The sequence below is a fragment of the Scyliorhinus canicula genome, chromosome 7 (assembly GCF_902713615.1).
Source record: "Scyliorhinus canicula chromosome 7, sScyCan1.1, whole genome shotgun sequence".
NCBI lineage: Eukaryota > Metazoa > Chordata > Chondrichthyes > Carcharhiniformes > Scyliorhinidae > Scyliorhinus > Scyliorhinus canicula.
This window is the reverse complement of record NC_052152.1, coordinates 65,863,659-65,878,412: the sequence shown is the minus strand read 5'-3', so window position 1 is coordinate 65,878,412 and position 14,754 is coordinate 65,863,659. Positions and strand designations below refer to the sequence as shown.

Below are 14,754 nucleotides of genomic sequence, written 5' to 3'. Positions count from 1 at the left end.
AGTCAGGTTCTCACGGAGACTATTTATGCTACAAAGGAGGGTGATGGACAGAAAGTTACGATGGAAGTGGACACAGCGGCCTCTACACCTGTCATCAGTGAGGAGACCATCAGGAGAATTTGGGGCTCTGAGCAGGTGCCTGTCCTTAGGTAGGCAGAGATCAATTTGAACGTTCAATGGCAAGACTATATCATTACTTGGAGCATTTGAGGTGGACATTGCGCATTATAACCAAGAAGCAAGAGCACAGCTCTTGGGTAGGAAAAGGGCATGGACCTTGTCTACTCGGCCGTGACTGGCTCAGGAAAATTCAGTTGAACTGAGGTGAGATAATGACAACAATGATAAAGGATGTCACTCAGAAATATCCTGAGGTTTTCAAAGATGAACTGGATACACTGAGTTGCACTACAGTTAAGTTGTTCATGGATCCTCAGGCTACTCCTTGTTTTTTTTAAGCCCAGCACACGGCCTTATACCATGTAAGGCAAAGTGGAGGGGTTGGAATGGCTGCAAAGGCGAGGAATCATCAAACCCATTCAGTTTTTGTGTTGAGCAGATCTAATTGCACCAATTCTTAAAAGTGATGGCACTGTGCATATGTGTGAGGATTACAAACCTACCAGTAATCAGGTTTCCAAGCTAGATGCTTACCTATTGCCGAGGCTAATTGCTTTCAATTCTGGCAGGAGGAAAGAAATTCTCCAAACTTGAAATGAGTCCAAGTCTACTGACAGCTCTTTTTAGAAGAGGATTGGGAACAGTATGCCACAATCAACACCCACAAGGGTTTAATCAAATACAACAGTCTGGTTTTTGGGATGTCTTGCCGTCTGGCGATTTCTCAAAGGATAATGGACAATTTGTTGTAGAGGATTCCCCATGTGGCAGCTTATTTGAATGACATCCTGATCAGAGGGAAAACTGAGGAGGAGCATCTCAACAATCTGGATTAAGAGATTTTCAGAAGCAGGTCTGCATTCGAAGCATAGCAAATGCATCTTCCAGGTCGAGCGTGTGGAATATCTGGGTGACAGAATCACAGTGTGAGGTCTGTGCCCTGTGGAGGAAAAGATTCAAACTATCAAAGAAGCTCCAAATCCCACAAATGTGTCCAAGCTCAGATCGTTCGAGGGTTTAGTGAACTACTACGAGAAGTGGCTGCCAGACCTTTCAACAGTGCTGGAATCAATGTGTTGCTCCACAAATGGAAGTGGGAGCCAGCACAAGAGAAAGCTTTCAGAACGTGAAGGTTTTGCTACAATCAGCTAATTTGCTGGTTCATTTTGAAGAGAACAGAGAGCTCATTCTCTCCTGTGATTTCCCCCCCGATGGTGATGGGGCAGTACTCTCTCATCTGATGGACGGGCCAGAAAAATCCATTGGATTTGCATCACACATGCTGACAACAGCTGGAAGGGATATTTGCAGCTAGACAAGGAAGGTCTAGTCATTGTTTTTGTTGTGAAACAGTTCCATCAATATATTTATGGGCATTCATTCACCATATGTACAGACACAAGCCATTGATTAGCCTTTTTAGTGAGTCCAGGTGCATTCCTCCCATGGCCTTAGCGAGAATACGCACTGAGCTCCGATATTGTGTACAGGGCAGGAAAGTACAATGCAAAGACAGATGGGCTGAGTGGTCTCCCTTTACCGGACATGCCAACCAAAACAGCATTTCCTCCAGAGACTACTTTCTTTTTTGAATGACTTTCGAATTCTACTGCGAATGCCACACAGATTAAACAGTGGATGACTAGGGATCGTATTTTGTCCTGCTGTATCAAGGAGTGGCCGCGTGCCATCAGGACTGCCTCAGGATGTCACATGAGGCCCTCCCCAATGCTAGGGCCCGATGGGCCGACTTCCAGACTTCTCACTTTTCATAAACCTGGTGTGGCGGCTTCAAACTGTGTCCAGCGCCACCACAGTCGGGAAGGAAGCCGTTCCGCTGGCGGGGGGGCTTCAGCGGGGGCTGCAGGGACTGATTGGGGGGGGGGGGGGGGTCAGGGGGTGGCGAGGTGGGTTATAGGGGGCAGTTTTTGGCAGGCCGGGTCCACGTGAAGCCGGAGTAATGTTTTATGGCGTGGCCACCGTGCGCATGCGCGGCAATGGACCTAGCCATTCTGCGTCTGTATTGACAGATAAAGAGGCTTTTCATGGCATGGCTGCTAGCCTTTCACCGGTCCCAGAATCGGTGAGGGTTCGGTGCCAATTTTGGCGTCGTAAAACGCCAGCGAATTCTTCATTTGAACCGGCACTTAGCTGCTGAAACGGAGAATCCAGTTCAAAGTCTCATCTGGATCTGCTACATGCAGATGTAGCAATGGGGCTGGTTTAGCTCACAAGGCTAAATTGCTGGCTTTTAAAGCAGACCAAGCAGGCCAGCAGCACGGTTCGATTCCCGTACCTGCCTCCCCGGACAGGTGCCGGAATGTGGTGACTAGGGGCTTTTCACAGTAACTTCATTGAAGCCTACTCGTGACAATAAGCGATTTTCATTCATTTTCATTTCCTTTCATGTCAAAGCGAGAGAGGGAAGAAGACAGGAAAAATAGGAGAGACTTGACCAACATGCAAAGGAGAGGCATTTCAATCCTGATGACTGTGTCTAAATTTCGGCAGTAACCAACTGTGGCTGCCTTGAGTTATTCTGAACCAAAGTGGTCCAGTATCATTCCTGGTGAAGCTGATGAATGGCAGGGTCACCGCAGACACCAGGGGTGGGATTTTCTGTTCCCCCAGCTGTGTGTTTCTCAGTGACACGCCATTCGCTGGCAGTAGGATTCTCGACTTGTGCTGCTTGTCAATGGGATTTCCCATTGAAGACATCCCATGCCGCCAGGAAATCCGTGGGTGAAGGTGCATTGCTGGCAGGAAATGAGAATCCCAACGGCCAGAGAATTACTGTCCAAGATCACATTTATCCACGCTACAACTATGAGACAGCTAAGTTTCCGGATCACACAGCAGGAGGAAATGCTGCTGTGGAAATATGACAGGATTGTTGCTCAGGGGTATCCAGTGGACTCTATTCCGGGGGAAGTTGCATGATATTCTTTCACTAATAACTAACCTACTTCTGCACCCTTCAGTCCGGCTCAACTGAACCAAGACTTACCAGTGTCCACTGAGTCATGAGTGGTTCTATGCAGATCACAACGTAGCTGCAAGATTCCTGAAAGACTGATGTGTTCGTTGTGTCATGTGTGTTATGATGTTTATTGTTGTCTTTCCTTTAGGAGAATTGAAATTTAAGGAGGGGAGAGGGGAGACATGTTATAGAGTGTTTTAATAGGGTTTTAATAATAATAACCTTTATTAGTGTCACAAGTAGTTGTCATTAACACTGCAATGAAGTTACTGTGAAAATTCCCGAGTCACCACACTACGGCGCCTGTTCGGGTACACTGAGGGAGAATTCAGAATGTCCAATTCATGTAACAAGTTCGCCTTTCAAGACTTGTGGGGGGAAAACGGAGCACCCAGAGGAAACTCATCTTCTATTTTATTATGTGTCTGGATGTCTTTAACAACAGTGGGCATGTGCGTGAGAAGTCATCGGGAGCACATGTTTGTGGCGGTTTTTAGTTTAGCCACGAGGAGCTGGTGTACAGTTGTGTTTAGCTGCCGCTGGTGTCTGAAGCCAAACTGTGTTATTACCTCAATGTCTTCTGAAGTAAAGAAGATTTCACTTTAACAACGCGTTCGACTACCTTTGTTGTGGCCAAGGTACCACATTTGGGAATAACAAGAGAGACTGAGCTGGAGAAGAAGAAACAAGGCATAAAAGCAAATTACTGCGGATGCTGGAATCTGAAACGAAAGAGAAAATGCTGGAAAATCTCAGCAAATCTGGCAGCATCTGGAGGGAGAGAAAAGAGCTAACGTTTCGAGTCCGATGAATCTTTAAAAATGAAATGAAAATCGCTTATTGACACAAGTAGGCTTCAAATGACGTTACTGTGAAAAGCCCCTAGTCGCCACATTCCGGCGCCTGTTCGGGGAAGCTGTTACGGGAATCAAACCGTGCTGCTGGCCTGCCTTGGTCTGCTTTCAAAGCCAGCGATTTAGCCCTGTGCTAAACAGCAAAAGCTTTCCTCTGGGTGCTCCGTTTTCTTCCCACAAGTCTTGAAAGGCGTACTTGTTAAATAAATTGGACTTTCTGAATTCTCCCTCAGTGTACCCGAACAGGCGTCGTAGTGTGATGACTCGGGGATTTTCACAGAAAGAAACAAGGCATGGTTCATGGCTGTGGATTGAGAAAATCAAGATAAGCTAAAGTACACACAGAGAACAAAAGAAAGACAAAGATAGGGATCAGTAAAGACTTGGTGAGACAATTGACACATTTAATTATTTCTGGGGAACTTTCAGAAAGAATGGTGTACTAAAATACATGAACACAAAAAGAAACATTTCAAAACTGCTCAGAAAGTCTTCGCAAGTATCTGATAAAAGTCCAACAAAAACTGAAACTGCAACAAAGATATTAGAAAACAATTCCTCGCTGAAAATCTACTTAGATTTTCAGGATTTCCAGATACAATTGTGTCATTTAAGTTCTGTTCCTGAAGTTCAAAATGCTTACATTTTGAATGAATTATAATATTTCAATTGCAAGCACGATAAAATCTCCACTATCAAACCTTTCATTTTCTGATTCTAGATTTCTGATTAATAAAAACCCATTATGAAATGAAAATGAAATGAAAATCGCTTATTGTCACGAGTAGGCTTCAATGAAGTTACTGTGAAAAGCCTAACAAATTAGAGAGTTTGCTATAAATTTGGATTGTCTGAAAGCAAACTTAGTTGTCATGTACCCACTTACAGCAATGGTCTTCAATTTATATGTAAATTCCCCTTGATTCAGTGTCTATAAAACACTAAATTCAGCAAACAAAAGTCAATGAAGAAAATCATCAATTTATCATCAGTCTGGACAATGCTTCTTAAGCTACAATCTAAATGAATTTACTGTTGCTTCTATTTACTACTCAGAACTTTCTTTTCCATATTCCTTTTTTTAGGTTCCCCTGTTGCAGAAAAAGTAAGGACGTTTCTAGGTAACAAGGTGCTTTTGACTTGCTCCTTTCATGGAAACGTGACTGTTATAACATGGTCATTTAATCCAATGTTCCAAAATGGCCGTATAGCAGCACTTCGATGTGATTTGAATGAAGTGGCGAGGTTTTCCAACAATACCAGAATAAGAATTCAAAGTGCATCATGTAATATATCTAATAATGAAATGAATCTCCAGATAGAACCTGTGCACCTCGCTGATGATGGGAATTATACCTGTGAAATCGTACATCAAAAAGGAGTTCATAAAGTAACTTTCTCATTAGCTGTGACAGGTAAGACAACTTATAATTTTCAAATATAAACACAGAAAATGCTGGATGAGCTCAGCAAGTCCGGCAGCATCTGTGGAGAGAAAGACAGTCATTAACTGTTTCGGACACAAATGATCTTCTTCAGAATATTTTCAATATTGACAAACGTATTTGCCGGAAAGTAGCATTTTTATTGCACTTTAACCAACTAGCTGCCTGTTCTTTTTTGCAAGTGGAGACCCTGGACATAATGGAGGTAATTTTAATGCTCCCCAAAACCCAAAGACAGGAGGAAGTGGAGACAGCGCTAAAAATCTAAGAAACCTGGACCACAACCCCAAACCATTCGTTTGGGTCTAATTCCTTGTCCAACCTGAACTGCCTGTCTGAATCCCTTGATATCTGACAACAAAACACCACCATCCTCCTCCCATCCTGCTGGCCTAAAGTCTGACCATCCCCCACTCCTCACATGCACCATTTCATCACAGCTAAATCTCTTAAAAATACATCTCTGATATCAGCTATCAGGGACTCATCATCTGTGACAGGTAAGACAACTTAAAATTTTCAAATATAAACACAGAAAATGCTGGATGAGCTCAGCAATCCAGATTCTCAGTTGCGCCGCCAGCGCACTCACGCTCGGGAATTTCCCGACGGCGTGGGGCTGCCCACAATGGGAAGCCCCATTGGCCGGCTGGCGGGACGGAGAATCCCACTGCCAGCAGGTGCACGTCACACCAGAAAACTGGTGCAGCGGGACAAAGAATCCCGCCCCAGAAATCCATGTGGCAGAGGTCTGGATAAGGTATTTCATAGCTCAATTTTCTTTCACTTTTGGGACCCATATCCTTTTCCTGTAGTTACAAGGATCTATCTGTCATTAATTTAGGTATTATAATTTCCTGCTAATCACCAATTTCCAGCTTAAGTGTATCTTGAATTGCTATGGTATTATGCACTTTTACATGAGTGTTGTAATCTGGAGTTATGGATATTAATGGTAGAGACTCCATCATCTTTTCCAACAGTGACAAACCAGAATTTTTCCCACTCTGCTTGCCATTGGCTTGTGTCGGAAGAATTTACAGGTTGATACTGAATGGGTGTGAGTAAAACACTGTGTTGCACCCGACACAGATCTGGGCGTGCTGGTTAAAAAGCGGGAAAGGCTAAAATCGAGATTTGCGCCGAACGTGAATCCGTTTTCTATCTAACCGGCCCGGTCTTGACGGCAACTTCCTGATCGCGGCCAAATATGGCGAGCATATCGTTGGTGCCAATTTGCATCAATTTCCATCTCATTAGCAAGATTGAAGTCAAATGCAACTGCCTCACGGGAATTAATCAGCTCCCCAGTGAGAAATCACGTGGATGGCGTTTATTACTCCTTTTTAAAAACGTGAAGCTGGCGCAATGGGTGCTGAGGGGAACTGAGGAGGTAAGTAGCCATTTCCATTTTTTGGCTGGCAGCTCAAGGGCGCGGGGGGTTTGTGGGGGAGGTGCTTTTCATCTGTGAAGCTTTCAAGCCATCTTTAAAAATTGTGGATACACATGACAGGAGCAACTACAGCTGCTGCCTGTCTGACCTACCAAACACTTCCAGGACAGAGCCCTGTTCTTGGTTATATGCTGAAGGTCATTTTAACTCCCTTTTACTATATGCAGCCTCTAGCTTCACAGCTGAAGGCTACTGCGAACAAGGAATTGGCCTTGCTGATTGTGGGAGCACTTCACACTTCCCAAGAGGCTTCTCATGGGTACATGTGCCCGATCTCAGATAATGATTTTTGCACCTCATTTCAATCAAACTTTGAAGCCTGGACAGTTTTCCTGACCTCTCGAAGCTTCATCATCATAGAGGGACCAAGCCCACCAAGATACCTGGGCTGCTGGAATCTCCGCCATCACCGGGATGCCCCAGGTCCGGGGATAATTAATGGCACGCATGTTGCCTTGCACGCAACAGGGCATCAGCGAGTGCCGTTGATTAACAGGAAGGGGTTCCACTCCTTGAATGTTCAGATTATGTGTGACCACCACCTCCGGATCATGCATGTGCATGCTTCCCAGGGAGTGTGCATGGCAGCTACGTGCTAAGCACTCGGAGATCCCCAGAGATCGAGCACCACACCCAGGGTGACGGGTTGACTCTTGGGGGATAAGGGGTACCCACTGAGGTCCTGGCTGCTAATGCCAGTGGGCAGACCGCAGACCTGATGTTACAAGGCCCATGTTGCCACCCGTCCTGTCATTGAGCTGTGGATTGAACCGCTGGACCGCTCTGATGGTGCACTGCAGTACACCCTTCCCTCGAGGGTTTCCACCTTTGTGATGATCTGCTATGCGTTCCACAATCTGGCACAGCAGCAAGGAGACATGCAAGAGGAGGAGGTGAGACTTAAAGCTTTATCCGAGAAGGAGGAGGAGGAGGTTAACCAGAATGGGATTGTGGACCAGTCCAGGTAGGACCCAAGGATAAGCAGGAGGATGGAGGACAGCAGACGGCAAGGGTCCAGCAGGCCCGGAGAACCTGGGAAACCCTCATCCTCGCCCTCCTCCCATAGACCAAGTCTTTGCCCGTCAGCTCACCCCCTCCCACCTATTTCCCTCCTTCATCCAATCCACTCCCCCCCCCCCCCCCATTCCCTTCCTTATTTCCTATTCCCCTCCTTCTTCCTCTCCCTCTCCCACTCCCAAGGTCTGTGTAACATCACCCCAGGGTGATGGGCCTGTGTCAGTACTGTTATCAGGTCAATATGCAAGTCTTCTCAGTGACTAGACCATGCTCTGCAGTGCCTCAGCCATGTCCACATGTGTTTGGGACATGTTCCCCATCGACAGCGATGTGATATTAAGTCCCTCAGTCATGGTCGTTAAAGACTGAGTCATGACTTCGGCACCACCACTCAAGATGCTGATCTCGTGCTGCAGGCTTTTCAACGCGGTCGCCACTCTAGCAGTGTTGGCCTCAATGCCATGCATTGCCACCATCATCTCCTGTGTTCATAGACTGTAGGACTCCTCCAATCGGTTATGCGTTCACTGGAATGTTGCTGACATCCCTCCTGAATCTCACGGTCATGTCCTAGCATCTGCATCAGCTCTGGGATAATTTTGTCCAGAGGATTGCCATTTGACTGGGACTCAGAAGAGTCCTGGCATTTAGCAGACTTCCGACTACTGACTCCCTTGGATGCTCCCTCATTGTTTATTTCCCATCCTTGGTCACCTTGAAGCCATGTATCCATAATCCCACATATATCATATCCCTTTACATATATCTGCACAATTAATTCATTCATTTTATTTTGAATGCTCTGTGCGTTCAGGTACAAAACATTAAGGCTAGTCCTTTTAATGTTCCTTATCCTGTCCTACGATTTTTTACGGTGTCATTATCTGATATAGGCCCTTGATTTCTCTGCCTTATTCTCCTTCCTGTCTTTTTCTTCATGTTCTTGATTCACCTGCTCTGAATCCTTATGTAGGTTCCCATCCCCCTGCCATTTTAGTTCAAACCCGAATGACACATTGTCATCATTCATAAATGCCCGGAAATGGTAAAATAGGCACTATAGGTTTTTTACTCAAACGGACAGTCAGGCGGGCATGAGCAGCTAATCTTTTTTAAAAGTTCTTCAAAGGGCAGTAAAGGAAAGGATGGGGTTTGATCTTCGGTTGATGTCCTTTCTGGGTCGGGCAGCGATTCACCTAAGGCGGAGACCCCCCTCCTCTTCTTAACAAACTGAAGCCATAAACCCACCAACCCACCACTGTGTCACCCTCCAAGACCTGCCCTAACTCTCCCTGCCCAAGATTACTTACTTGCTTCAGGAATCTATTTTTCCTTTTTCTCTCACAGTCCCGGCAGGGACTGATTGGGCCAATCAGATTGCCCTGCAGCCCTCAGGGACAGGACATTCTCCCCAGTGAGGGGAGGAAGATCCCACTTGGCCTTTAGCCTGTCTGCAGTGCGTTATGGTAGCATTGAGCATGTTGGCTCCAAGCCGACTTTGATTCCAGAGTGAGGGGATGGAGTGGTGGGGGGGTGGGGGGGGGGGGGGGGGGGGGGGGGGGGGTTAGTTGCGGTGAATGATCCATTCTCCCTGTAATATTCAGCCCAGGGTGTCCAACAAAATAAAGTAGCATAGCACTTACTGATCGAAGGGAAGGTCCTCAGAGAATGTTCAGAATCAATATGGATAGTTAGGTAGTGCTGGTTAAGTCTTGACAAATGCTAGTCATCAGGATGTTGTGGAGCTCCTTAATTGATTTATAATGCAGTTTAATTTTGAAAGCAGCTTTTTAATGTTTTGGACAGCTATTCCTACTGTCAGCTTCTTTACCAAGATGGTGCCTTGTGCTTAATGTGGGTTAAACTGGTGTTTTAGCTTAAACCTCCATCTTGGTAATGTCAAAGGCTCGGCAGCAGCTAGAGTATCGAGGAAAGATTGTCCCCTAAAGTTTCTAATTTTCAGTTCACTTGGAACACAAATGTGGAAATAATGCGCTTAAAGCCCCTGAAAGTTTGCTCAATATATACCATACTTCCAAAGTTGGCATCTTGTCTTTAAGTTAACATTCTGAACCAGAGCCGTAAGGATTACCATGTGGAAAAAGGCACTCTGGTGGATTGTTTTCTGATGTTAGATAGAGCAAAGGGAGTTTTACACTATTTCTGGACTTAGTTGTATCTAACTTGAGGGAATGTTGGTTGAAATATCAAAAATTCAATGCAGGTTTTAATCTATTAATCTATCAAATGGGAGAATGCTTTGAACAATCTTCTTAGAGACTTGCTTTCATCTCTAAGAAACCGAATGCCATTCCTAACTTTTGGCCACCTTAACAATTGTTTGGAACTGTCCAAACCCACTTCACTTCTATCATGTGGGAAAGAACTTTCCATTTGAGAGATTAAGTGTGGTGGCGGGCAGGAAAGTCGGCGTGATCAACGTTGGGCGGCGGGTCGGATGACCCAGTGCAATCTTCTGCTTTTCAGCTAATTAATTATGCTTCAGCAAATAACTCGTTGGATTTCGAGGAGGAAGGGCAGGGATTCATCCACATCATGGTTACCTCACAGGATCGAAGATCCTGGTGCCATATTTAACTGGCACCTGCACACACATTCATTCTTTGCAGGCTAAGTGTTGTGTCATTCAGATACTCCTTGGCACCTAAATGATCCAAACCCTTCACTCCACAGTGCAGCAAAGCATCCCGGGGGATTCTCCTCCAGGTCTTCCAGGTAATGTGGGAGGTACTTGATGGAACCATCAATTCAGCGAACACGTGCCATTGGATCTGAACAGAGGCTTTAATACACTTACAACAGAGCCAGCCTATTCGTCGTTGAATTCCAGATGAACTGCCAGCTGCCTCTAAGGCACTGATCTTTATACATCGGTCCCAGGGAACGGAGTCCTGGGCGGAGCCAAGGGAGGAGCCCAGTACAAACTCTCGCGTACTCCCAGAGCGACTCCCCCTGGTGGCCGGATAGTGCAACTGCACTTACAATGGTGGATAGTGAGCATATATACACGGAGTTATATTGGCAACTATATACAGCATTGATCTTACAATGGGTAGATAACGAACATATATACATGGAGTGATATTGGCAACTATGTATAGTGTGAATCACATTCACCACATTCACCCCCTGTTAAAAAAATCAAGTCCGGCGGGGGTGATGGCTCAAAGAGACAGTCTGTCCGGTGGACGAATTGTCCGTTTTGATCTGCGGAGCACCGAGGTTGCAGCCTCTTGCGGTGGCTGGGCGGGCGTCGAGGTCTGGGGTATGGTTGCCGGCTTTGGGGCGAGTCTTGTCCGAGCCTCATACACCTCCTGGTCGAATGGAGACTGGGGGCGCGGGGGGCGGGCTGGTGCTGGTGCTCGGGACTGGTGGAGTGGGCTCGCAGAATCGGAGGCGCAAGGGGGCGGCCGCATAGGGAACGGGGAAAGGAGTTCCTCGGTGGGGGTAGATGGGGGGCTGGATCCAGCGGGTGCCAGGCCCCGGAGGGATACTGTGTCCTGTCAACCGTCCGGGAACTCTACAAATGCGTACTGTGGGTTGGAATGAAGCAGGCACACCTTTTCAACAATGGGGTCGGTTTTGTGCGCCCTGACGTGCTTCCTTAGGAGAACCGGGCCTGGCATCCTCAGCCACGCCGGAAGTGAGACCCCTGTGGTAGTGCCCCTGGAAAAAATGAAGAGCTGCTCGTGAGGGGTTTGGTTGGTAGCTGTACACAGGAGGGATCTAATTGCGTGGAGCGCGTCAGGGAGGACTTGCTGCCATTGGGAAACTTGGAGCTTTCTAGACCTGAGGGTCAGTAGGACGGTCTTCCAGACCGTCGCGTTCTCCCTCTCCACCTGTCCGTTCTCCCTGGGGTTGTAACTGGTAGTCCTGCTCGAGGCGATGCCCCTGTCGAGCAGGTACTGACGCAGCTCGTCACTCATAAAGGACGCACCCCGGTCGCTGTGCACGTAGCTGGGGAAACCGAACAGAGTGAAGACACTATGCAGGGCCCTAATGACTGTGTGAGAGGTCATATCGGGGTATGGGATGGTGAAGGGGAATCGGGAAAACTCGTCAATAATGTTAAGGAAGTAAATGTTTTTGTTAGTGGAGGGGAGTGGCCCTTTGAAATCGATCGCAAGGCGTTCAAAGGGCCTAGAAGCATTGACCAGGTGGGTCCTGTCTGGTCTATAGAAGTGCAGTTTGCACTCCGCACAGATCGGGCAGTCCCTGGTGACCGCTTTTACCTCCTCGTTGGAGAAATCAGGTTTCGGGCTCTGATGTAGTGGGCGAGCCGGGTGACCCCTGGGTGGCAGAGGTCATCGTGGATGGCTTTTAGGCAGCTGATTTGCGCGCTGGCGCATGTCCCACGGGATAGGGCATCCGAGGGCTCGTTGAGCTTCCCCGGTCGATATTTCATATCGTAATTGTAGGCGGAGAGTTCAATCCTCCAGCAAAGAATTTTGTCATTTTTAATTTTGCCCCTTTGCGAGTTGTCGAACATGAAGGTGACCGACCGTTGGTCGGTAATGAGGGTGAACCTCCTACCTGCGAGGTAGTGCCTCCAGTGTCGGATAGCCTCCACGATGGCTTGTGCTTCCTTCTCGACTGAGGAGTGCCGGAGTTCTGAAGTGGATAGGGTACGGGAGAAAAATGCAACGGGCCGCCCTGCTTGGTTTAAAGTGGCTGCTAGCGCTACCTCTGAGGCGTCGCTCTCAACCTGAAAGGGAGTGGATTCATCCACCGCCCACATGGCTGCTTTGGCGATGTCGTCCCTGATGCAGCTGAATGCTTGGCGCGCCTCAGCAGACAGGGGAAATAGTGTGGCCTTGAAGAGTGGGCGGGCTTTGTCCACATATTGGGGGCCCCCCGGGGCGTAGTACGATAAGAGCCCCAAGCACCGTTTGAGGGCCTTGGGGCCATGGGGGAGGGGGAGTTCTAAGAGGGGGCGCATGCGGTCCGGGTCTGCGCCCAGGACTCCGTTCTCCATGACGTCGCCGAGGATGGCTAGTCTGTTTGTGCGGAACACGCATTTCTCCTTGTTATATGTAAGGTTTAATTTTTGGGCCGTCTGGAGAAAACGGTGGAGGTTGGCGTCGTGGTCCTGCTGGTCATGGCCGCAGATGGTAACATTATCCAGATACGGAAACGTGGCCCGCAGCCCATACTGGTCTACCATTCGGTCCATTTCTCGTTGGAACACCGAAACCCCGTTAGTGACGTCGAAGGGAACCCGGAGGGAATGGAAGAGGCGGCCATCAGCCTCGAACGCCGGGTAGTGGCGGTCCTCCGGGCGCATTGGGAGCTGGTGGTATGCAGACTTCAGATCCACCGTGGAAAATACCCGATATTGGGCGATCTGGTTTACCATGTCTGCGATTCTGGGGAGGGGATACGCATCTAGGAGCGTAAAGCGATTGATGGTCTGGCTATAATCGACGACCATGCGGAATTTTTCCCCGGTCTTGACGACCACCACCTGAGCTCTCCAGGGACTGTTACTGGCCTCTATGATCCCCTCACTGAGCAGCCTTCGGACCTCCGTTCTGATAAATACCCTATCCTGCAGGCTGTACCGCCTGCTGCGGGTGGCTACTGGTTTGCAATCCGGGGTGAGGTTGGCGAAGAGAGGAGGGGGGCGATGCGCAGCGTGGCGAGGCTGCAGATAGTGAGTGGGGGCAGGGGCCCGCCAAAGCTGAGGGTGAGACTCTTGAGATTACATTGGAAATCCAAGCCTAAGAGGAGTGGCGCGCAGAGTCGGGCAAGACATACAGTTTACATTTGGAATAGCTAGCGCCTCGAATCGTTAGCGTTGCTGTAGTGCGACCTTGGATTTGGATGGAATGGGAGCCCGAAGCGAGGGCGATAGTTTGGTTGACGGGATAAATAGGGAGGGAACAGCATCTTACCAGCTCTGGGTGTATGAAGATCTCTGTGCTCCTGGAGTCGAAGAGGCACGACGTGTTGTACCCGTTGATCTGGACCTCCGTCATCGAATTTCTCAGGTGCTTGGGGCGAGATTGGTCGAGGGTGACCGTGTTGCGTTGTGGGCCGTGTGGTGGGTGCCCGGGGTAGTCGAATTCTTCCGATCGGGCGTCCTGTCAAGTAGATGCCGCTGCGTTCTGGCGAGCTTGATGCAGGAACACTGCGCTGAGTTGCGGGCCATGTGGTGACTGCCCGGGGAGGTTGTACTCCTCCGATGAGCTGTTTGAGTTTGGGGATGCAGCTAGGGCCCGTGGATCGCACGTGGAGGGTGGTGATGAAGATGGCGTCCAAGATGGCGGCCCCCGTGAATCGCACGTGGCCGGCCACATGGTGGAGGTTTGCCAAGATGGCGGCCCCCATGGATCGCACGTAGCGGGAGGGGGCAGAGCCTGAGCGTAAGCCGCAGCGTTTCGGGCCCCGCGGGCCTGCTGGTGCTGGGGGCGATGTTTTTGGACTTTTGGGGTGTTGAGGGCTGGGGCCCTTCCGCCGAGGCACACTTTAGCATAGTGGCCTTTCTTCCCGCAGCTGCTGCAGGTCACGGATCGGGCTGAGCAGTGCTGCCGCGGGTGCTGGCTTTGTCCACAGAAGTGGCAGGCTGGAGCAGTTGAATAATTGGTTTGGCGAGCTGAATAGTGGCAGGCTTGAGCAGTTGAATAACTGGTTTGGCGAGCTGAGTAGCTGGCTGGGGGAGCTGAGTAATTAGCTGGAGCAGCTGGATAGTTTGAGTAGTTGACTGGGACAGTAGGGCGACCGGCTGTGGCAGCGCGATAGCTGGGGTGCCTTGCGGCACAGGCTTGGGGGGTCCTCAGGTCGGGGGCCCATGTGGGGTTAGCGGGGTCCGCGGTAAATGAGTTGAGGCTGCGGAAGGAAACTTCCATTGTGATAGCAGCCTCT

The 14,754-nt window shown here is 48.7% G+C and overlaps 1 protein-coding gene across 3 annotated transcripts in view; it reads left to right on the top strand.

Annotated features, from left to right (window-relative positions):
• Positions 1-14,754, top strand: part of LOC119969041 (cell surface glycoprotein CD200 receptor 1-B-like) — a 151,849-nt gene that overhangs the window by 13,126 nt on the left and 123,969 nt on the right. For all 3 annotated transcript variants that reach the window (XM_038802194.1, XM_038802196.1, XM_038802193.1), the window contains exon 2: positions 5,040-5,369. In XM_038802194.1, coding sequence (XP_038658122.1) covers positions 5,040-5,369 — 330 coding nt within the window. The remainder of the gene's footprint in view (positions 1-5,039; positions 5,370-14,754) is intronic.